At 47.6% G+C, this 25,000-nt stretch overlaps 1 protein-coding gene across 3 annotated transcripts in view; it reads left to right on the plus strand.

The window, feature by feature from the left end:
- LOC124039219 (MOB kinase activator 2-like) overlaps positions 1 to 25,000 on the plus strand; it is a 112,887-nt gene that overhangs the window by 40,515 nt on the left and 47,372 nt on the right. Inside the window, exon 1 of one of the 3 annotated variants that reach the window (XM_046355132.1) lies at positions 20,129 to 20,336. The exons of 1 other annotated variant lie outside the window; for it this stretch is intronic. In XM_046355132.1, coding sequence (XP_046211088.1) covers positions 20,299 to 20,336 — 38 coding nt within the window. In that variant the 5' untranslated portion in view covers positions 20,129 to 20,298. Of the gene's footprint in view, positions 1 to 20,128; positions 20,337 to 24,055; positions 24,485 to 25,000 lie in introns of those variants that run through there. One more of the 3 variants, XM_046355138.1, reaches the window with a different exon arrangement.

The following is a 25,000-nucleotide window of genomic DNA, read 5'->3' on the forward strand; positions in this document are numbered from 1 at the left end:
CTCTCGTTTTTATTCCTGTAACTTGATTAGACAAGTGGGTGCAATATGTTCATGCGCACACACACACACACACACACACACACACACACACACACACACACACACACACACACACACACACACACACACACACACACACACACACACACACACACACACACACACACACTGACTGTGATGTTGTTCTGGAGACGGGACCATAGCATTCCTGAGATGTCAACATAATGCGTGTCTGATTCCCACGCCTGTCTATGCCCCAGACATAGACCCCACTGTCACATGACTCCATATGAGACCAGAGAACATAAGAGTGGTGGAGGAGGAGGAGGAGATGGTGAGGGGGAGGGTTGTTGCTAGTGAACGTATTACCGCCACACCGGCGGTCACGAGTCATGAAGGCAGTCAAATTCCACGTGACCGCTTAGTCACGGTAATTAGGCTTCTCCAAGATCTGATGCTGCTGCTCATTAGTAGCCTACCAAACTTGCTAATGGCCTGGTACTCTGCACTTTATTGTCACTCTCATCACTCTGACATCGTTGCAAACATAATCGAAAGTCGAACCACTTCATGTGATCCCTTGAGCTCATGTTGCGCAACATTTTTATAGGCTATGCAATTGTGTGAGAAAACAGAGTGATGGCCTCTTAAAAGAGGAGGGTCCCATCCGCTTTCTATAGGTGAGGCCTACTATATATATTTCTCAACTTTCCTGATATTAAGCACATTGCTTATATTTATTTAAGTGCATAGATGACATGTATTTTTTCTGGCTGCCCCTGTTTTGAGACAGGTGCATGATAATGTTCCATTCTAAATCAAAACAAAATTCACACATTATGTAGTAAAGTAAAGTAATGTAAAGATGAGATTATATCAAGAATAGTCTGATGGGTGTTAAGATTAGCCTATCACTTGTGAATTATATATTATCACTTGTCATAGTCGCACACCTAATGTAGCCCAGCCCCATAGGCCTATATGTTTTAATAAGGTTTGTATCACAACTAAAGTGGCTAATAATTTCTTAAAATGAAGCACATTAATCTGCTTTACAAAGGGTGTAGAGCTTAACTGGCATACATAAGCAGCGCGTGAGTTTCAAGTTTTGGGAAGATAATTTTCATGGTGAAAATTAGCCTTTTATAATAAAAGCTTTACATGCGTAATTGCATTTGTGGTCACTTTTGATAATGGTGTTTCCCTGCTAATGGAACATTCGCGCTTAAATCCTACTGCCGGGTGCGCATTGCTGTGCTTATAATGTCAAGAAATAGCCTAATAGTTTATCAACATTTTAAGCTAAATGTTCTGATCTGTTGCGTCATCCACATTGCTTCAAAAAAGTTTTTTGATGCTAGTTGTTGTATAAATTTGGGCTCGATCACATCCTGCAACTGTCCCAGACTATGTTTTGAATGTTTAATTTCTCGCGTAGAATAGGTTGACTTTTGTACTATGGAGGATAGTAGATTGACATAGGCTAGTGCTTTTGCTGTTCGTTCGGCCTACTCATCTTGTTGGCTGACGAAAAGTAAATGTGGACAGTTCTTCCAATATCTTCAATATGCACCTCGGAATTGGATAAGGACACGCACTGTTGCGTCCCCGGTGTATCTGTCTTCACTTATAGCCTGTGAGAAAGACCCGGTCAGGTGATGGAGCAGCACTCTGGGAGAAAGGCACAACGGCCAGTGGCCGCAGAAGGAATGCATTTTTTCAGGGTACATTATGGCCACACACAGGGGATGCCACTGTGAAATGTTAGGCATTATCAAGTGCTTGTCAAATTGTGAATGAGAGACTAATGTAGTGTGTACAGCCTGTGCAAAAAACTAAGCAGAGCTCATGCCTTTCAAACAACTTTTTAAAATCATCATTAGTTGCATCATGCAGCCTTACAATGTATTACAAATCAAAACATATAGCCCAATGTTTGTAGAACAACTAAAGTTACATTAATAACTCTAAATTAAGCATATAGGAGTACCTATTGCTTTGTTATGGCTCAACACAGAATAGCCACATGCGCACTCCTTCAAATCGTTTCTATTTTACTCAGACACGTTCAATTGCATTCTTCATACTATAAAATCTTGTCTGCTAAATGAACTAGTGATTCCCACAGCCATATGACATAGCCAGATCAGGACCTAACATAAGGACAACTAAGAGTACGCTATTCTGTTCTTCTGAAATAGACTTCACATCACTGTAGTTGTTTTCATATTTTCAAGCATGGTGGTGGCTGCATCATGTTATGGGCATGCTTGTCATCGGCAAGGACTAGGGAGTCTTTTTTAGGATAAAGACAAACGGAATAGAGCTAAGCACAAGCAAAGTCCTAGAGGAAAACCTGGTTCGGTCTGCTTCCCAACAGGCACTGGGAGAGAGATTCACCTTTCAGCAGGACAATAACCTAAAACACATGGTAAAATATTCACTGGAGCTGCTTACCAAGATGACATTGAATATTCCGGAGTGGCCTGGTTACAGTTTTGACTTAATAATTGCCTTGTCATGTTTTGCCAAAGATTTTCAATGGCTGTCTAGCTATAATCAGCAACCAATTTAACGGAGCTTGAAGAATTTAAACGAATAACAATGTGCAATCCAGGTGTGCAGTGCTCTCAGACTCACCCAGACAGACTTAATTGCTGCCAAAGGGGATTCTAACACGTGAACACAGGGGTGTGAATGCTTATGTAAATGGTATATTTGTTTTTCATTTTCAATACTTTTTACCAACATTTCAAAATAAAAAAAATAAAAAACATGTTTCAACTTTGTCATTATGGGGTATATTTTGAAATCAGGCTGTAGAACAACTAAATGTGGAGTAAGTCAAGGGGGTATGAATACTTTCCGAAAGCACTGTAAGCTCCCTGTTGAACTCATAACAAACCGGATTGATTTTTTTATCAACGACTGCTCTCGTTTTGGTTCCCTTGGGAAATTCCCATTACACACACACTGCATGTCGTGCACACTCACGCAGACACACTCACATACAGTCAGACACACACACACGTACAAAGAGAGTAGAGGAGGGGAATGCGGCCTCTCCCCAAACTCTCCATTCCTTGTGTTATCGTCTTCATCGGTCTTCCTAGGAGCCCAGTGGAGTCCAGAGGGCCAGACCACTTAGCCCCATTTAATGAAGCCGATAGCTCACCGGACCCCCGTCATTAATCACCCAGAGACACATTCTCTCCTTTCACCTCCAGCCTCTTATCACCAGCCCTGTCCACCATTAACTGCCCTCTCAATCTCACCTCTCAATCTCACGGCGGGTAGCCTAGTGGTTCGAGCGTTGGGCCAGTAGCCGAAAGGCCATGGAGAAGAGGCCAGGGAGCAGCTAAAGGGCCATATGTAAGAGAGGGAGTGCATGTGAACAGCACACAAGACCGTGTGTTTCATTAGAGGGGCCCTGGTGTGTAAGCTGTCAGTCAGGGACGTATCAGTGTTTACACACATTTTCACAGGGACAGTCGTGGGGGTGTGTGTGTGTGTCTCTTTTACAGAGGGGGCTGAGGAGCAGCTCTTCAACATGGACCAACGATCTTGAAAGGCTCATTTTGCGTTTTTCTTTGCATGCCCTCAATAACATGACCCTGGCTGCTCTGCTACTGTTGGGATAGTGCAAGATTTTGGCAATTAGGAACTTTCAAGCTGCACTCAAGGTGAATTTGTCTCCCAGTGTTTGGTGGACAGCAGACTGAACCAGGTATTCCTCTAGGATTTTGCCTGTGCTTAGCTCTATTCCGTTTCTCTTTATCCTGAAACAAACTCTCTAGTCCTTGCCGATGACAAGCATGCCCATAACATGATGCAGCCATCCCCATGCTTGAAAATATGAAGAGTGGTACACAGTGATGTGTTGGATTTGCCCCAAACATAACGCTTTGTATTCAGGACAAAACGTTTATTTCTTTGCCACATTTTTTGTAGTTTTACTTTAGTGCCTCGTTGCAAACAGGATGCATGTTGTGGAATATTTTTATTCTGTACAGGCTTCTTCTGTCTTCACACTCATTTAGGTTACTGTTGTGGAGTAACTACACTGTTTTTGATCCATCCTTAGTTTTCTCCTATCACAGACATTAAACATTGTAACTGTTTTAAAGTCACCATTGGCCTCAAGGTGAAATCCTTGAGTGGTTTCCTTCCTCTCCAGCAACTGAGTTAGGAAGGACGCCTGTATGTTTGTAGTGACTGGGTGTATTGATGCACCCTCCAAAGTGTAATTTAGAACTTCACCATGCTCAAATCAAAGGGATAGTCAATATCAGCTTTTTTTTATTATAAAAATAATTAAATGTAATACTCATCTACCAATAAGGCACTGCATTTAGAAAAGATAATGGACCTATATATTTTTTAAATACGATTATCTTTGAGAACGAACAATCACCTAAATAAAAGCTAGAGTCAGGGAGAATCTAAAATATAACTGGAGAGCCTCTAAAATGTTTTGTCATCTACTGCACTGTTGGCCACACCCATGGCCACACCCATGACCAGGCCCTCGCCACGCCTAAGCCCCATTTTTATGAAATCCCTGACATGTAATCGCAAAACACTTGTCATCGTTGTACAAGGAAATCCTGTTTTTCGATTGAAATTCCAGAATATGATGTCTGATTTAAAGACAGAAGTTTCTAATGAGCCTTTTCTTGTCTATTTGGGAATTATTAAACCTTTTTATATTAACATTAGTAATGGAGAGAAAAAAATTGAAAGTTACATATCGGGATATTATTTTTGACGATACATCATATGGTTTTGACAATATTGCAATATTATAATTTTTTTAGTTGACTGTACCTGCACCAAAAACAGTATTTTTCCTTTATAGCTTGTTCTCCATCTTCTTTTAAATTGGGAGTCAAATTGTATTTCCATGACTGATCAGAATTAATTTTCTCATGGGCCTCTTGTCACTGCAGCAAACATACGGTGAGCAACATGTTTGGAACATCGAATCGCATTTTTTTTTGTGTGTGACTTTTTTGACTTTTGTTTTGGCCATATGGCAACGGTCCATTATTAATCACACAACACATCATGTTCTGTAAACACCAACCCGAGAGGCTTGTAGGAAGTCACAACCTCAACTGCTGCAAAGTCCGTGTCACGGCAACCTTATCAGTGTGTCCTCGGCGAAGTCTGGCGTCAAACTGTCACCAAAACATGGCAGACATTTGACGCTGGCAGCTGAACAGGTCAAAAGTAGGAGCGTCGTTACAACACAGATCATTCTAGAGTCCTACAGGAAAATAATGAATCAAATTGTGTGTGACCGTGCTTGTGTGTTGGCGATATGGCGTAAAAATCGGATCTAGTTTTTTTTCTCAAGCCTATGGACGATTCTCGATATGCACTGAACGTACGTTAGGTACATCTTCCGAATATTGAGTTGCGCATCATCTTTTGCCCTCGGAACAGCCTCAGTTTGTCGTGGGATTCTACCAAGTGTCTGCAGCATTCCACAAGGATGCTGGCCCATGTTGACTTCAATGTTTCCGACAGTTGTGGAAAGTTGGCTGGATGTGCTTTGGGTGTTGGAGCTTTTTTGGTGCACAAGGAAAACTGTTAAGTGTGAAAAACCCAGCAAGCGTTGCAGTTCTAGACAAACTCAAACCTGTGCGCCTGGCACCTACTAGCATACCCAGTTCGAAGGCACTTAAATCGATTGTCTTGCTCATTCACCCTCTGAATGGCACACACATACAATCCATGTCTCAGTTGTCTCAAGGCTTAAAAATCCTTCTTTAACCTGTCTCCTCCCCTTCATCTACACTGATTTGAAGTGGATTTAACAAGTGACATCAATAAGGGAGCATAGCTTTCACCTGGTCAGGCTGTCATGGAAAGAGCATGTTCCTAATGTTTTGTACACTCAACGTACATCTCATAGTTTTCTCTAAGCTTTTGTCGCAAAATGAGGTCAATCCACTGCAGTTCAAACAGTCAGGAATAATCAGACGAATCGAAGCCTTCCACAACCACATGACCCACTAATAATGTCATTATTTAACTTGCTTGTTTTGCAATGATCACTGACCTGGCATTCAAATCCGTCTACGAAAATTCCCTTTTTTTGTCAAAAATAAATAAATATATACACTGCTCAAAAAAATAAAAGGAACACTAAAATAACACATCCTAGATCTGAATGAATGAAATATTCTTATTAAATATTTTTTTCTTTACATAGTTGAATGCGCTGACAACAAAATCACACAAAAATGATCAATGGAAATCAAATTTATCAACCGATGGAGGTCTGGATTTGGAATCACACTCAAAATTAAAGTGGAAAACCACACTACAGGCTGATCCAACTTTGATGTAATGTCCTTAACTAGTCAAAATGAGGCTCAGTAGTGTGTGTGGCCTCCACGTGCCTGTATGACCTCCCTACAACGCATGGCAATGCTCCTGATGAGGTGGCGGATGGTTTCCTGAGGGATCTCCTCCCAGACCTGGACTAAAGCATCTGCCAACTCCTCGACAGTCCGTGGTGTAGCGTGGCGTTGGTGGATGGAGCGAGACATGATGTCCCAGATGTGCTCAATTGGATTCAGGTCTGGGGAACGGGCGGGCCAGTCCTTAGCATCAATGCGTTCCTCTTGCAGGACCTGCTGACACACTCCAGCCACATGAGGTCTAGCATTGTCTTGCATTAGGAGGAACCCAGGGCCAACCGCACTAGCATATGGTCTCACAAGGGGTCTGAGGATCTAATCTCGGTACCTAATGGCAGTCAGGCTACCTCTGGCGAGCACATGGAGAGCTGTGCGGCCCCCCAAAGAAATGCCACCCCACACCATGACTGACCCACCGCCAAACCGGTCATACTGGAGGATGTTGCAGGCAGTAGAACGTTCTCCACGGCGTCTCCAGACTCTGTCACGTCTGTCACATGTGCTCAGTGTGAACCTGCTTTCATCTTTGAAGAGCACAGAGCGCCAGTGGCGAATTTGCTAATCTTGGTGTTCTCTGGAAAATGCCCAACAAACGTACAGTTTTGGGCTTTAAGCACAACCCCCACCTGTGGACGTCGGGCCCTCATACCACCCTCATGGAGTCTGTTTCTGACCGTTTGAGCAGACACATGCACATTTGTGGCCTGCTGGAGGTCATTTTGCAGGGCTCTGGCAGTGCTCCTCCTGCTCCTCCTTGCACAAAGGCGGAGGTAGCGGTCCTGCTGCTGGGTTGTCGCCCTCCTCCACGTCTCCTGATGTACTGGCCTGTCTCCTGGTAGCGTCTCCATGCCCTGGACACTACGCTGACAGACACAGCAAACCTTCTTGCCACAGCTCGCATTGATGTACCATCCTGGATGAGCTGCACTACCTGAGCCACTTGTGTGGGTTGTAGACTCCATCTCATGCTACCACTAGAGTAAAAGCACCGCCAGTATTCAAAAGTGACCAAAACATCAGCCGGGAAGCATAGGAACTGAGAAGTGGTCTGTGGTTATCACCTGCAGAACCACTCCTTTATTGGGGGTGTCTTGCTAATTGCCTATAATTTCCACCTGTTGTCTATTCCATTTGCACAACAGCATGTGAAATGTATTGTCAATCAGTGTTGCTTCCTCAGTGGACAGTTTGATTTCACAGAAGTGTGATTGACTTGGAGTTACATTGTGTTGTCTAATTGTTCCCTTTATTTTTTGAGCAGTGTATAACCTTAACGGTAACCATGCACGTCCACTAATAATGACCAACTTCTGGTAGCAGGCGTACTAGAAAATGAACACCGGTCTCATCAACACTCTCTCAAGCACAAGCCCAAGTGCTAGTGAGTAGCCAGCTAATATTCATATTTGAAGTCTAGCCCCCTTGGATCTACTTGCTTGCGAACAAGGTTAAACACTTGAACTGTTATGAATACACCCCCCACCCCCCCTGTCCGTCTCGCAACTGTTTGAACAACACGGCCTGTTCACCTTGTTTTAGACGTTGAAATCAAGCGGCCTGTTCGCCTTGTTTTAGACGTTGAAATCAAGCGGCCTGTTCACCTTGTTTTAGACGTTGAAATCAAGCGGCCTGTTCACCTTGTTTTAGATGTTGAAATCAAGCGGCCTGTTCACCTTGTTTTAGACGTTGAAATCAAGCGGCCTGTTCACCTTGTTTTAGACGTTGAAATCAAGCGGCCTGTTCACCTTGTTTTAGACTGAAATCAAGCGGCCTGTTCACCTTGTTTTAGACGTTGAAATCAAGCGGCATGTTCACCTTGTTTTAGACTGAAATCAAGCGGCCTGTTCACCTTGTTTTAGATGTTGAAATCAAGCGGCCTGTTCACCTTGTTTTAGACTGAAATCAAGCGGCCTGTTCACCTTGTTTTAGATGTTGAAATCAAGCGGCCTGTTCACCTTGTTTTAGACGTTGAAATCAAGCGGCCTGTTCACCTTGTTTTAGACGTTGAAATCAAGCGGCCTGTTCACCTTGTTTTAGACTGAAATCAAGCGGCCTGTTCACCTTGTTTTAGACTGAAATCAAGCGGCCTGTTCACCTTGTTTTAGACGTTGAAATCAAGCGGCCTGTTCACCTTGTTTTAGACTGAAATCAAGCGGCCTGTTCACCTTGTTTTAGACGTTGAAATCAAGCGGCCTGTTCACCTTGTTTTAGACGTTGAAATCAAGCGGCCTGTTCACCTTGTTTTAGACTGAAATCAAGCGGCCTGTTCACCTTGTTTTAGACTGAAATCAAGCGGCCTGTTCACCTTGTTTTAGACTGAAATCAAGCGGCCTGTTCACCTTGTTTTAGACTGAAATCAAGCGGCCTGTTCACCTTGTTTTAGACGTTGAAATCAAGCGGCCTGTTCACCTTGTTTTAGACGTTGAAATCAAGCGGCCTGTTCACCTTGTTTTAGACTGAAATCAAGCGGCCTGTTCACCTTGTTTTAGACTGAAATCAAGCGGCCTGTTCACCTTGTTTTAGACGTTGAAATCAAGCGGCCTGTTCACCTTGTTTTAGACGTTGAAATCAAGCGGCCTGTTCACCTTGTTTTAGACGTTGAAATCAAGCGGCCTGTTCACCTTGTTTTAGACTGAAATCAAGCGGCCTGTTCACCTTGTTTTAGACTGAAATCAAGCGGCCTGTTCACCTTGTTTTAGACGTTGAAATCAAGCGGCCTGTTCACCTTGTTTTAGACGTTGAAATCAAGCGGCCTGTTCACCTTGTTTTAGACGTTGAAATCAAGCGGCCTGTTAACCTTGTTTTAGATGTTGAAATCAAGCGGCCAGTTCACCTTGTTTTAGATGTTGAAATCAAGCGGCCTGTTCACCTTGTTTTAGACGTTGAAATCAAGCGGCCTGTTCACCTTGTTTTAGACTGAAATCAAGCGGCCTGTTCACCTTGTTTTAGACGTTGAAATCAAGCGGCATGTTCACCTTGTTTTAGACTGAAATCAAGCGGCCTGTTCACCTTGTTTTAGACGTTGAAATCAAGCGGCCTGTTCACCTTGTTTTAGACGTTGAAATCAAGCGGCCTGTTCACCTTGTTTTAGACTGAAATCAAGCGGCCTGTTCACCTTGTTTTAGACGTTGAAATCAAGCGGCCTGTTCACCTTGTTTTAGACTGAAATCAAGCGGCCTGTTCACCTTGTTTTAGACTGAAATCAAGCGGCCTGTTCACCTTGTTTTAGACGTTGAAATCAAGCGGCCTGTTCACCTTGTTTTAGACTGAAATCAAGCGGCCTGTTCACCTTGTTTTAGACGTTGAAATCAAGCGGCCTGTTCACCTTGTTTTAGACTGAAATCAAGCGGCCTGTTCACCTTGTTTTAGACTGAAATCAAGCGGCCTGTTCACCTTGTTTTAGACGTTGAAATCAAGCGGCCTGTTCACCTTGTTTTAGACGTTGAAATCAAGCGGCCTGTTCACCTTGTTTTAGACGTTGAAATCAAGCGGCCTGTTCACCTTGTTTTAGACGTAAATCAAGCGGCCTGTTCACCTTGTTTTAGACTGAAATCAAGCGGCCTGTTCACCTTGTTTTAGACTGAAATCAAGCGGCCTGTTCACCTTGTTTTAGACTGAAATCAAGCGGCCTGTTCACCTTGTTTTAGATGTTGAAATCAAGCGGCCTGTTCACCTTGTTTTAGACTGAAATCAAGCGGCCTGTTCACCTTGTTTTAGACGTTGAAATCAAGCGGCCTGTTCACCTTGTTTTAGACTGAAATCAAGCGGCCTGTCTGGTTAAGATGCTAATTTCTCAGAATGACAACGAGCTTGCCAATTCCTTATATAAATGCCTCTGTATGCTCATTCCACATAAAAAAACAGACTAGACAGCTAGCACGTAACAGTCTGACTGAAATGAGGCTAAAGGTACATGGTAGGCCTACCGCGACAGAAACGGAGCATTCATTTTCCACATTCATTTTCCACATTCATGTTCATTGATTATCCCGTTTTTGTAGGGTCTGCTCTTCTACATTTTGAGAGTTGGGTATTGTTTTTTGTTTGTTTTTAAAGGCTCCTTTTCCTCTATTACAGTAAGAGCAGAAGGGATGTTTTGTCTTCGTTGTTGAGTGTGTCGAGGGGTTGGGCTTGGTGCCTGTGTGCGAGTGGGATGTTGCACAGAAGGAGCAAAGGGGACGAGACCCCCCCCCCCCCCACACACACACACACACACACACAAATGAAACCTCGATTCTTGCAATACAGGCATTTTAGAGCTTCACGCCAAAACATCAATTCAAATGACTCAAGTGAGCACTGGGTCAGGGGTTTGGCCTGCTCTCTTTTGGTGAGCTCTTCTTTATCTCAGTGCTGGAGTGGAGTAATTCCTGCTAGACATATGCCTAGTCTATATACCCCACCCAGTGACCACAATACGTTGAAAATACGTTTTTTTTCAATGTCTTTTTCGATATCTTTTCAACAGCTTTTGCTCATAGGGCACTGCAGTCTGTTCCCTAGTTTAAATTCCAGCCGGGGCCCAAAGGTCTCCAAAGCAACATCCAGGGTCTTGACTGTAACATTGGTTTGTCACTGGATAGATTGGGTGGATTTAACCACCTTTCACTTCTCTCTCTGTCATGGCCTGAACTAAAGGCCACTTCCTGTCTGATGCTTAGGCCCATAGTGTACGTGATGTTTATTTCCTGCGAATGTGGTTACTTACCATCTCACACAGCCAGAGAGCGATTTCACACCTGCAGGAGCGGAAAATATTTTGGTGTCTCGGACTGTACTAGCAAATCTCACTAACGGGCCATTTTAGGCCCTTTTTTTAGACTTATACATGCCTCCTGTAAGACCCTATGATCTGTGAACCGTACTTGATAAAGACGGCATCTTGGTCTCAATATACTCATAGTGTCCTCTAGTATGTGTAGATTCCGGGGGAAAAACGCATTTTATTCAGCATAAAAAATATTAAAATATATAAACTACCCTTTTTGATTTTGCTTAGTTTTAGACATATTGTTTGTAATGATCTTCAAACGTGTCACATTTCCAGAGGGGCCTCTCTGCTACGTTTAATGATATGACCCGTTTTATACATAGAAATTGGCTTTATAGGTCATTAACCAATCACAGCCCTCCATTTTCAGAGCAAGCTTTCTGCTAAGTCTGAAGTTATGAAACATTTTATGAGCACCGTGCAATAACACCCCTGAGTGGGAAATTGATTCAAAAGGAACTCGCTCTGTTGGTGATTTTGCTGAGTGTGCCAAACGTCCTTCCTCCCACTGAAGTTCCTATTTGAGAATTGCCGAAACAATCTGAGATACCAAAAGTATTTTCCACTTCTGCTGGTGTGTAATCGCCCCATAGCTGTAGTGTGTGTGTTATGAATCTGATCAACCTGTAAAGTGTGTGTGTGTGTGTGTGTGTGTACGCGGCAGTGTCACTCACTTGTTCCCCCACCCTATATTCTGTAGGACGTACTGCATTTTGTGTGCCCACATGCACAGCGTTACTCCCCATCCTGTATTCTCCTCTCTCTCTCTCTCTCTCTCTGTCTCTCTGTCTCTCTGTCTCTCTGTCTCTCTGTCTCTCTGTCTCTCTCTGTCTCTCTGTCTCTCTGTCTCTCTGTCTCTCTGTCTCTCTCTCTCTCTCTCTTTGTCACACACACACACAGTCTCCCCATCCCCACCCTGTAGTGCATTGTGCTCTCCTTCCTCCTCATTGTGCTGTCGGCCTGCTCTGCTCTGCTACAGTACGGAACAGGAGGAACCCAGGAACACTGAGTCACTGTTTGCAACCTCACTGTGGGAGCGAAAACACTGAGACGCACAAACGCAGGAAGTGATGTTTTTTTTGTGTGTGTGTGTTTCTCATGTGCGGGTATCAGCACGAAGCAGCAGGGCGTCAGTGTCACAACACGTCTGTCTCTCTCTCTGTCGGTCTGTCACTCCTCTGTCTATCTGAGGAACACAGCTTAACCACTTTCCACCGCTGCACTCAGAAGCAGAAGTGGAACTAAAGGGGAGAAAGGTAGATAGATGAGTCAAAGCTCAATACACTTAGAGGACACACACAAATATGATGTTAAAAGTTGGACTCCCACCAGGGTAGTGACGTTAGTCATGAACTGCAGAGGCTGCTCGCTGAAGTCTCTCTCGGTCTCATTGGCCAGGGGGAAAGAGGGAGGTTTGAGGACCTTGATCAGTCGGTTCCGGTGTGTTCAAACAGGGCTGGGAGCCAAAGCCTGCATGCCCAGCAGCGCTCTCCAGCACGTTGTCCTCCCCTTGATCCCGCCAGATAATCATCAGCTGTATTTCATATGTCTGTGAACTCATTGGAGGTCACTGGACCGCACGGCGCCCAGACCGCTCCGGAAACGGCGTCAAACACGCCGCCATCCGACCGTTACGTAAGCACAGGCAACTAAGAGTCCAGTCCAGCGGCGGCCGTGCATGTGCGCAATGCTTTGACCGTTGTGGTCTGGCGATGAGGTCTGGCTCAGTGTGCTGTAGCGAGGCAGATTAGGAGTTATCGGAGGGGAAACACTCGCTACTTTGACAGGTTGTATAGGAATTCAGTTTAGGTCTAGTTCAGGGATGGGCATCTCTGATGGGGGTGGGGGCCACAAAAAAAATCGGGACTCGTAAAGGGGTGCCGCAGTGGCTCGGCACCCTGTGGCGGGTCCGCGTACCCACAACCGTACCCACGCATTCAGTCAGAGCCGGCCCTAAGTGGATTGTTACCGCAAAGTACACCGCCGAGAACTTTGACTTTCATTCGATTTTCTGTGTTAATGGTCCCGTTAGTCAGCCCTTCATCAAAAGGGTGTATGTTCTATTCGTGCTTCATAGCACAAGGTCTTGAATGCAGTGGATGTCTGTCTGTCTGTCTGTCTGTCTATTTTACGGCCTTTTTGGTAAGTAGCTGATTGGTCGTAGCTAATTTAGGTTGATTGCAAGGGTGTATTATTGTCATTATCCCTGACTTTGCCACTAGGGAGATTGAGGGAAGAAGAGAGGTGGAAAGGGCTGGAGAGAGAGGGGAGAGGGGAGGAGGAAATGGAGAGATCCATCGGGTGCGAAATCTGATCTCGCCGTTGCGTAGTCTTTTGCTCCCGGGCCTTCCCCCAGTGTGCACTGGTTCTCTCAGTGTTCTCCAGTGTCACGTGACTTAACTCCAGCCATCAAAACCAGTGATATCAGACCGAAGACCAGTGTCATTCAGCTTCTCTTTTATGGCCTCTCGTTCCCTTTCCTCGTCTCCTTTCCTTCATCACGACTTCAACTCCAGCGCATACCAGCAATAGCAGGCAGCATACTAGACAGCATGTCAGCCGGTCAATATATGGAGATCCTTTCTCTGTATGTCTGTAGTCATGTCTCTCTCTGAGCAGCCAGGCCATACCAGACAGACATAAATAGCTTTTGCTCTCCGCCTCCTCTCCACTCAGTGTCCCTCCATGCCGTGTCTTCTCCTTTCCTAACCTCATTTCCATTCCTCGTGTCCTTTCCTTGATCCCGTGACAACTCCAGTGCAGAACATAGCCTACAAGACATCACGGGTGAAGTACCGCTTGGAACCAGTGAGTGGCGCCAGAGCACAGCGCTACCATGTCCTGCTGCAGTCTAGACCAGGGTTTCCCAAACTCGGTCCTGCACCCCCCCCCCCTCCCCGTGCACAGCTGATTCAAATCACCACCGGCTTTGATTTATTTTAATCAGTATTGTAGTGCTCGGGCCTCAGTCGACCTGCTCAATTGTCCCTGGAAGGAATTTCCCTCTGATAGATTTGAATTGCGTTCCTGAGCTGTCTGACTGGGAATCAACATGCAAATTGACCTAAAGTCCGTAGTCGTTAAAGACTATTTGAATTACATGGCTGCCTGAGGCTGATGCCCGTATAGACCATAACAAATCAGAACCCTCTCGAAAAAGGGTTACCAAAGGTATTGATATGGGCAGGCACCCTCTGAAAATAAGACCCTCAAATATGACCTCCGGTTCTCCAGACAAACCAGCACCACCTAGAGTCTATTTGTTTGTCCCAAATGGCAACCTATTCCCTATTTAGTGCACTACTTTTGACCCGAGCCCTATGGGCCCTGCGCTATATAGGGAATTAGGGTGCCGTTAGGGGACGTGCCCAAATGTGTACCGTGAACCCTGGTCGTAGGCAGAAAAAACAGTAAAGACAGACTTGTCCAATCTGTCCCCGGGCCCAGATTGTCATGTTTTCCACCTAGACAGCGACTCAACAACGTGAGTCGAGGTGCGGAGCAGCAGACTAGGTCTATGCGAACCTATAGGTCCTTCCATTTGCTAACCCTGTCCCGGCCTCTACTGCGCTGTTGTGTGTGTGTTTTTAGTCAGTACCACCAAGCTATCAGACAGTGCTGAGTACTGTGCCGAGCAACATACCTGGCACATAGTGTGCATGGTGAGACTGGGCACTGCGCTGTGTATTCCTGGAAAGCCTGTGGGGGGGTGGGGACCAGGGGGGGACCGGGGAATGCGGCGTTCGAGGCTTCTCTGGTTCTTGGCTTGTCTTCCTGCTTGTAAACCTCACAGCCCAGGAACTGTCACTGAGGGAAGGAGAGAAAGAGCTGCTTTTTCTTCTGACTTCGGGGGGGCCAAGCTAACAGAAAGCAGGGGGGGCGGCAGAGACGTGTCTGGCTAGGAATGAGGATGGATGATGGTAGTGGGAATGATGGCGCTGACGACGGTCGAAGATGTTAACCGGGGAAGAGAGCACCGACTGACCGCTTGGGTCATTAGCATGCAACCACAAGAGCACACGGTGCAGCTCTTCCAAAACACACAGCAGGAAGGAAGGAGGGAGGGATAGATGACCACGATGAAAAGGATTAATGACGCAAGCTGGGGATGAATGGCAAAAGAGGGAAGGCATGAAGCGAGGGATGGGGAACGTCAGGATGATAGAAGAGATGGACAGATGAATGGAGGGAGGCCTGAACAACGTCAAAAGACTGGAGGAAAGGAGGGATGGATGGAAGCAGGGAGGGGTTTGTGTTTTAGAGTTGCACAATAACGGACTGGCTAATGGTTTCTGTGGTCTGCAGTTCCTCCTTCCCCTAGTCCCAGTATTGCGTAACTCTGCAATATGTGTGTGTGTGTGATTGAGCAGCAGTGTTGGTGCCAGCCTGCTCTTATGGTAATAAATGGCCCACTGCAGCCAGCACTAAGAGGTCTGCAGGAGAGAAAGAGCACACACTCGCACCGTACGGAGACGTGCACGCGCACACACTCATACACATACATACACTGTCCCTAGTACACACACAATTTAATACACATACAATTTAATACACACACACACTGTAATACACAGACACACACAATTTAATACACACACACAGTCATTTTTTCAATTTTACCTTTATTTAACTAGGCAAGTCAGTTTTAAGAACACATTTTTATTTACAATGATTCGATTTTGCAACCTGTCAGTTACTGGCCCAACGCTCTAACCACTAGGCTACCTGCCGCCCCAATACACACACACACACACACACACACACACACACACACACACACACACACACACACACACACACACACACACACACACACACACACACACACACACACACACACACACACACACACACACACACACACACACACTTTAATACACACACACTCTTATACATACACTGACCCTAGTACACGCTGCTCCACAGGAGGTGTCATTTATTACTTGCACACACACTTGAATACACACACACACCTGAATACACACACACACTTGAATACACACACACACACTTGAATACACACACACACACTTGAATACACACACACACAATTTAATACACACACACACTTTTTATACACACACACACACACACACTAATAGACACACACACTGTAATATACACACACACACACACTGTAATAGACACACACACTAATACACACACACACACTTGAATACACACACACACACTTGAATACACACACACACAATTTAATACACACACACACTTTTTATACACACACACACACACACACACACACACTAATAGACACACACACTGTAATAGACACACACACTAATACACACACACACACACTAATAGACACACACACTGTAATATACACACACACACACACACTGTAATAGACACACACACTAATACACACACACACACTTTAATAGACACATACACTTTAATACACATACACACACACTCTTATACATACACACACACACACACTCTTATACATGTCCCAAGTACACACTGCTCCACAGGAGGTGCCATTTATTACTTACACACACACTGTAATACACACACAAGCAAAGTGTGATACTCACACATGACACACACGTAACGGCAGGGCCTTTGAGAGATGTGGTGAGCAGCAGAGAGCCATAAAGATGACGTCGTCAACCTCAGTCTTAATGCACACCTCTCCATCTTTCCATTCACCAATACATTGTTCCAAACCTCTCTTCCATCCTTCCTCCCCTCTTAGCATCCTTCTCTCCATCCAGCTCTTGAGAGATTCTCAGAACGAACAGGTACCAGTTCAAATGCGTTAACAAGTACTTCCTTCCCTCTGGACACAGATGTCTATTCCACGTTTGTTCCAAGTAATTTCATTGAAAATATGTGGGGGGGGGTTGTACTTGATTTGGGGAACATATCTAGCATCGCCTATATTCTCTGTATTCTCTGCAACCCCCCCCACACATGATAGTCACCACTAGCCGGCCACCGGCCAGTACCCTGCCATGAACTTTAGACACGGCCACTAGCCGGCTACCACCCAGTACCCTGCCGTGAACTTTAGACACGGCCACTAGCCGGCCACCGCCCAGTACCCTGCCGTGAACTTTAGACACGGCCACTAGCCGGCCACCGCCCAGTACCCTGCCGTGAACTTTAGACACGGCCACCGCCCAGTACCCTGCCGTGAACTTTAGACACGGCCACCGCCCAGTACCCTGCCGTGAACTTTAGACACGGCCACTAGCCGGCCACCTCCCAGTACCCTGCCGTGAACTTTAGACACGGCCACTAGCCGGCCACCACCCAGTACCCTGCCGTGAACTTTAGACACGGCCACCGCCCAGTACCCTGCCGTGAACTTTAGACACGGCCACTAGCCGGCCACCACCCAGTACCCTGCCTTGAACTTTAGACACGGCCACCACCCAGTACCCTGCCATGAACTTTAGATACGGCCACTAGCCGGCTACCGCCCAGTACCCTGCCGTGAACTTTAGACACGGCCACCACCCAGTACCCTGCCATGAACTTTAGATACGGCCACTAGCCGGCTACCGCCCAGCACCCTGCCGTGAACTTTAGATACGGCCACTAGCCGGCTACCGCCCAGCACCCTGCCGTGAACTTTAGACACGGCCACTAGCCGGCTACCACCCAGTACCCTGCCGTGAACTTTAGACACGGCCACCGCCCAGTACCCTGCCGTGAACTTTAGACACGGCCACTAGCCGGCTACCACCCAGTACCCTGCCGTGAACTTTAGACACGGCCACTAGCCGGCTACCGCCCGGTGGCTATCGCCATTGTACATAGACATGGAATCAGTGTTTACGTACCGTTTTACCCATTTCTATATGCATATACGCTATTCTAGTCTTTTCCCATCGTACTTAACTAGTGCTGTGCTTGTACTCTTCTATCCTACATATTCTTCAGCTATACGGCGTATTCTACATTCTATCCATATGCTGTCTACATGTCGGAGAGTAACGTTTGTTCTACATAAGGCTATCTTTAGCTGACCGTTCCAAAAACGTTGTGTCCTGCTGAACGCGCCCGTGCTCGTGAAAGGGCCATGTGTATCTTACACACACACACACACACACACACACACACACACACACACACACACACACACACACACACACACACACACACACACACACACACACACACACACACACACACACACACACACACACACACACACACACACACACACACACACACACACACACACACACACAGACAGTTGATGAGGAGCTATGGGTTTAGCAGGCATTACTGGATCCTCTGCCTATTCTTGGCTCCAATCTGGCGCTGACAAGTGTTCGCTCGGAGTCTGCGCTCTGCCCTCTCCCTATAGCATACAGGAGGTGAATATAGCCTGCGAGATGATAGGGAACGCACTTGAAACATGAGAGGGATGCTTGCGCCCCGTGTCCGTCGGTGGAAAAACAGTCGCGGCACTATGGATACTTTTTTCATGGCTGGAAAGCGGATGATGTGTTTTTGTGTGTGCATTGATTTACAAAGGAATCCATATTCGGTGGTTGAAGTTGGAAGTGCGCAAATCATCTGAGTAATGTGAGATATAGAGTGTCGTACAATGGAGACTCTTTAAATAATAATAATAAGGTCCTGTGCAGTCAAAAACATGATTTCCCTGTGTTTTCACTGTGAGGTTGGAGTGATACTGTGAAATTGTGAAGATGATGATGAAGCACTTTTGGTGTACGAGCTGTTTGAAAAGAACGGCTGAAATGTCTGCCTGCTTTGGGCGGGAGGGAGTCTTGGCCTCCCATGGTGTCAGCGCCACGCGGTCATTTAGGTGCACTATGTAGAAATCACTCTGTTATTGCCTGGTTGCTAAAATTCGAATAGTTCGCCCAATTTCAGTTTATGTGACAAAACATTGTACAATGATTCTCTCTCTACACTATGCTGTCTAAACCGCTGTGAAATACACTTTCCATAACCCAAAATATTGTTGTTTCAGCTCTTTGAAGCTGGTGTACAAAACCGAAAACAAGACTCAAAAATAAAACTTCAGAACGGTTAGCATAGAAATGGCGCACATAGAACATATCTACCGCTTATTAGGCTTGCTTTCAATGAGAATGACAGATCTATAACTCACATTTCTACGTGAATTTGGTCAGATTGCCCCAAAAGTTACATATTTGCAGCTTTAAGAACAGGAAGCATAGCAATTGTGCACATATATCCACTGCTGATACATGCTTTCAATTACAGATCTATAACTCAACATTCAATAAGAAAGAGTTCCAAAGCTATCTGCCAAGTAACAGCTCATTTTCAGTGTTCCCCTCCCAGACAGTCCTACCAAAGTTCTTGCTTAAAAAATGTGTCTTTGCTAAGAAGCTTTTCTTCTTTTTAATTCAAAACAATCACACCAATGCACCTATCTGTTACCCAGATGTTATTTGATATTGAGATAAAAACGACTCAATTGGACCTTTTTTTAAAGTTATTTGGGTTTTTTTTGTCAGTGAGGTGTCTGTGATTTACGTCAGGGGGGCTATTGAGGACACAATGTATGAGCTGCAACATCATATCTAAAGAAACATTATTGCCGCGTTCACGGATTAGTCGGAACTATAAAATTCTGAAATGTCCGAGCTGCTAACGGGTTGAACGCGGCACGTGTATAACTACAACCCGTTAGCAAGTCTGAAATGTCCGAGTTTCCTTGTTCCGACTAGCGCGTGAACGCTGCTTTATCGCTGCTCGGGGAATTTAACGACATCATCGCTGATGGATTTGCTGTACATATGACGTGTATTTGTATCAGTCTAAATGATAAGCTGTCGTTTTTGTGTTGCATCGAAGCATTTGTTTTGACATTCGAGGGTCCACCTATCGCCTTGTCCCTGACTGGTAAACCCTGCCCGCGGAAGCTAGGGACCGGAGGGAGGGAGGGAGGCGCGGAGGTCTGTGGAAGGAAGGAGGGAGCGATTAGAAGAGAAGTCTACACGAGAACTCCGTTTTCTATTGTTCCTTGTCTGCAGCCGTCGGACACAGACGTTTTCGAGGTGCATCGAAAGTTGAAAATTATCAATTCTGGATTTCTTCATCCGATTCCTATCGTCCGGCATGAGGTTTAAACGGAACGGCTCCTATACATTGAATAGGTAAGAGGCTTCCGTTCACTACTCGGGTTACGTTTAACATTCGCCACATCTCAGTGAAAGGGGGTTTGGTTTATTTTTTTCCCAGACGCAATTGAAAAATGTTTGTCTTTTGATACTCTCGGTATGGTCAATTGCTTGTGTCGTGATTTCGGTTCTTATTGGAGTTGTTGTTGTTGATGTGAAACGTGTTTATCATATGCACGCTGCAACTGATGGAAGTAGTCGCCCTCACTACCAACCTGTTTCACTGAACTCACTCATTCTTATAAGAACGACAATGTTTTCCGAATTAATGTGCATAATTTGCCATGCCACGGAAAAATAAGTGTTAACAGATTTTTGAACGTCCGTGACCGTCTTCCTCTTTGACGTGGTTGAGTTTCGAGTAATGGTTCGATGGCTCTTTTTCTGGTCTCCGACCTTTGTCGAGCTGAGGAGAAGCCTGAATATCAGGCTTGAGGGGTGGTCTCTTCATTGAGAAGAAACCTAAACAAGTCTCCTCTCTCCCCCTCCCTCCCTCCCTCCCCTCTCCCCCTCCCTCCCTCCCTCCCCTCTCCCTCCCTCCCCCTCCCCCTCCCTCCCTCTCTCCCCCTCCCTCCCCCTCCCTCTCTCCCCCTCCCTCCCTCCCTCTCTCCCCCCCCTCCCTCCCTCTCTCCCCCCCTCCCTCCCTCCCTCTCTCCCCCTCCCTCCCTCCCCCTCTCCCCCTCCCTCCCTCCCTCCCTCCCTCTCCCCCTCCCTCCCTCCCTCCCTCCCTCTCCCCCCTCCCTCCCCCTCCCTCCCTCTCCCCCCCCTCCCTCCCTCTCCCCCCCTCCCTCTCTCCCCCTCCCTCCCTCTCTCCCCCTCCCTCCCTCCCTCTCTCCCCCTCCCCTCCCCCTCCCCCCTCTCTCCCCCTCCCCCTCCCTCCCTCCCTCTCTCCCCTCCCTCCCTCCCTCCCTCCCTCCCCCTCCCTCCCTCCCTCCCCTCCCCCTCCCCCTCCCTCCCTCCCTCTCCCCCCTCCCTCCCTCCCTCTCTCCCCCTCCCTCCCTCCCTCTCTCCCCCCCTCCCTCCCTCCCTCCCTCTCCCCCTCCCTCCCCCTCCCTCTCCCCCCCCCTCCCTCTCTCCCCCTCCCTCCCTCTCCCCCCCTCTCTCCCCCTCCCCCTCCCCCTCCCCCTCCCTCCCTCTCTCCCCCTCCCTCCCTCTCTCCCCCTCCCTCCCCCTCCCTCCCTCTCTCTCCCCCTCCCTCCCTCTCTCCCCCCTCCCTCCCTCCCTCCCTCCCTCCCTCCCCCTCCCCCCTCCCTCTCCCTCTCTCCCCCTCCCTCCCTCTCTCCCCCCTCCCTCCCTCCCTCTCCCCCCTCCCTCCCTCCCTCCCTCCCTCCCCCTCCCTCCCTCCCTCCCTCCCTCCCTCCCCCTCCCTCTCCTCTCTCCCCCTCCCCCTCCCTCCCCCTCTCCCCCTCCCTCCCTCTCTCCCTCCCTCTCTCCCCCCTCTCCCTCCCTCTCTCCCCCCTCCCTCCTCTCCCCCCCTCCCTCTCCCCCTCCCCCCTCTCCCCCTCCCTCCCTCTCTCCCCCTCCCCCCCTCCCCCTCCCTCCCCCCCCCTCCCCCCTCCCTCTCTTCCCCCCCTCCCTCTCTCCCCCCTCCCTCCCTCTCCCCTTCTCCCCTCTCTCTTCCCTCTCTCGGTCCTCTCTCCATCCTCCAGAATTAAATACCAACCCCCCCCCCAGTTCAACCACTTAGCAACTTTGGTGGTCTGTTCTCCTCACCCACTTTCAGTTGACATGATTGCCCACTGCCCAGTAGGTCTATTCAAGTCCAGATCATTAGAATCCTAGTCACAAGTTTTATATCTCTCTCCCCTCTCCCAGGGCAGTGATTCATTCCCTCCTTCATTAGGTTATCTCCAAGTCACAAGTGTAATGAATGGACTTGCTTTGTCTTCCTCCATCTCCAAACCAAGCAGACTCCCTTCAATTTGAACGCTTTTACATCTGTCTCTCGTGATCTCGCGTGGACTGACCATGTAAACATAAATGCTACCGTAGACCTGTCATGGTGCAACTGGGGGTGTTTTGACATGAGGCCCAGCATTAGTTCCCGGGGCTTTTTGGGACAAATCACGATTTCGCAGGTGTTGGCGTCTTTAGAAATTCTAAAGGGGAGGGGACATTTTGGCAGAGACGGTGGAGCTCTTCTTCGTTCCCGTTTCCGATCCTCGTTCCGTCTCTTCACATGCATGGACCCTGACCTTAATCGAGCACCTGGCCGATTATGCAAGACTGTAATTTTGGGGTAACGGAGATTACGGCCCTGGTAACTATTATGCCCAGCTCCTTGGCTTGGTTTCGGGTGCTTTGAACACACACACACACACACACACACACACACACACACACACACACACACACACACACACACACACACACACACACACACACACACACACACACACACACACACACACACACACACACACACACACACACACACACAGAGAGAGTTCAATTTGCTGAAAGTGAGTTGATGTAATGGCAGGTTCCTTTCCTCCTGGCCTTGTTATCAGCCACAGATCCTTCCGCAGCTCACACACACACACACGTGCATCCTGGCACTTGTGTGGTGCTGAAACACAAAGGAAGCTAATGAGTGCTGTGCAGTGAGCACACACCCACTCTATCACGCAGGCACAGAGAAGTGTTATCGCTGCACTCCCTCCCTCCCTGCTCAATCAGGTGTGCGTGCGCAGCTCGGAGGCGTAATTAAAAGTGAGGTAGGAGAGGCCCTTGGCGACAGGCAGGGAGGGAGGAAGGAAGGAAGGAGGGATGGATATGATGTCATGGGCTGTAAAAATGCTGTGGTTTGCTACTGCGGCTCCTCGCCTCACCTTTCATCTAAGAGAGGGAAGTGGGGGGAGAGCGTTCCTCGCGTGGCGTGTGTCTGACAGCAGAGCGTACAGTGTCACCTTGTTGTCGGGCCTTTTGGCGAGACGGTAACTCAACCACAACACAATTCCAGGCTAATTCTAATGCGTTACTGCCTTCTGAAGGTGAATCACTCTCTTGCATATGGTGCTGCTGTGATAGTTTGCTGTGCGGCGTGACAGTGAGTTGACATGTGTGTGTTGCCAGGATGGAGCCCAGAGCCTGGCTGTGATCATAGTCAATATTAATGATCTGTCTGTCCCATAGAATCTGCAGTCGTAGATTACTCAGACACAAACACACACACTCGCATAATGGGGTACTGCAGCCGGGACAGAGATGACAGGATGATGGTGCTTTGATGGAGAGAGGGAGAGTCAGAGAGCGAAGGAGCGAGTGAGAAACGGAAAAGGGGGAGCCGGGGGGAGAGTGTCCTTCACCTTGTATGCCCGCACTGGCGATCACAGAGCTCTTCAGCGATTGGCTACATTCCTGGGGGGGTGTGCCCGGAGCTCTAGCCACTCTGACGCAGCCATGTGAAAGAATGACGGGTGTGTGTGTGTGTGTGTGTGTGTGTGTTTCGCAGCAGTCAGCTTTGGTTTGCAGGTTCTGCTCTTCAGTACAGGCTATGGGCCCAGCTAACAGAGGTGTTAATAACCAACACGTCTCTCGACCAGCGAGTGTGTTTAGACCTTGTTTGGTGTATACAGATGGTAGAGATTGCTGTTAGGATAGAGCCCCCCCAAAAAAGAATATCCTCCAAAGTCCGCCCTGTGACACTCAGCAGTTTGTTTATGCAAGTCTGTTTGCCAACCTAATCTTCCCGCCTTTCAAGTGAGAGCCAGCCAGAGAGAGAGCGAGAGGGAAGGAGAGAGAAGTAAAGAGGCAGGCGGCAGTAGCTCGAGCGAGAGGAACACACTTCGAACGGGCTCTGAGTTGTTGTGATAGGTCGTCTGAAACGCACGTTCGTCGGCGCGTGTGTGTTTGCTGATTGGACCGCAGGGAGAGAGAGCGAGTGTGTGTTTGTGTGGGTGGGTGGACGCAGTTCGTGAGAAGCCAGTTACGTTGCGCGCGCGCGTGTGTGTGTGTGACACAACGGGCGGCTATACTGGAGCTGTGCGGCAGGACACATTCTACCCTTCACCGGTAGAAGGAGAGAGGGAAGAAGAGCGCTGTGTGGGACCCTCACAGACCTGCCCGCTGTCTGCTGCCAGCTGGATGGGGGTTCTTGTCTGCTGCGACTGCTTCTTCTATAGGTAGCTAGCTACTTCACTCTCTCTTTCTCTCGGTATGTCTCTCTCGCTCTCTGCTTGCTCGCTCTCTTTCTGAATGTCTCTCTCGTCGTTGTTTGTTTTCCCTGCTTGTGTCGTAACTTAAACAATAAAAAATATTGGTCCTGTACTTCCCTCTCCCTGCCCCTCTGTGGCTGAAAACGGCTCTCTCTCTTCGCCCCCCCCCTCCCCTTCCTCTCTCGGTCTCTGCGGTGCGGTTTGGAAGAGACATTCTGAGGACAGTGCTGCTGTGGCAGCAGGGATTTTGCTGTCATCAGACCGGGGAGGAGGGTAGCGGTTGAGGCTGGTTTGCGGAGGAATGGCACGGCGCCAGAGCCCTCTGGTGCTTCAGCCTCCTTTTTCTTTTAGTTCGGAGTCAAGGCTGGTTAGAGGAAGATTGTCACTGGGCCAGAGACTAAGATGCATATGCACAGGGTTAAGGCTGGCTTAGAGGAAGGATGGCATGCAGCCAGCCCATCCTCTCCTCCACGGCCCTGCCGG

The sequence above is a fragment of the Oncorhynchus gorbuscha genome, linkage group LG01 (assembly GCF_021184085.1).
Source record: "Oncorhynchus gorbuscha isolate QuinsamMale2020 ecotype Even-year linkage group LG01, OgorEven_v1.0, whole genome shotgun sequence".
NCBI lineage: Eukaryota > Metazoa > Chordata > Actinopteri > Salmoniformes > Salmonidae > Oncorhynchus > Oncorhynchus gorbuscha.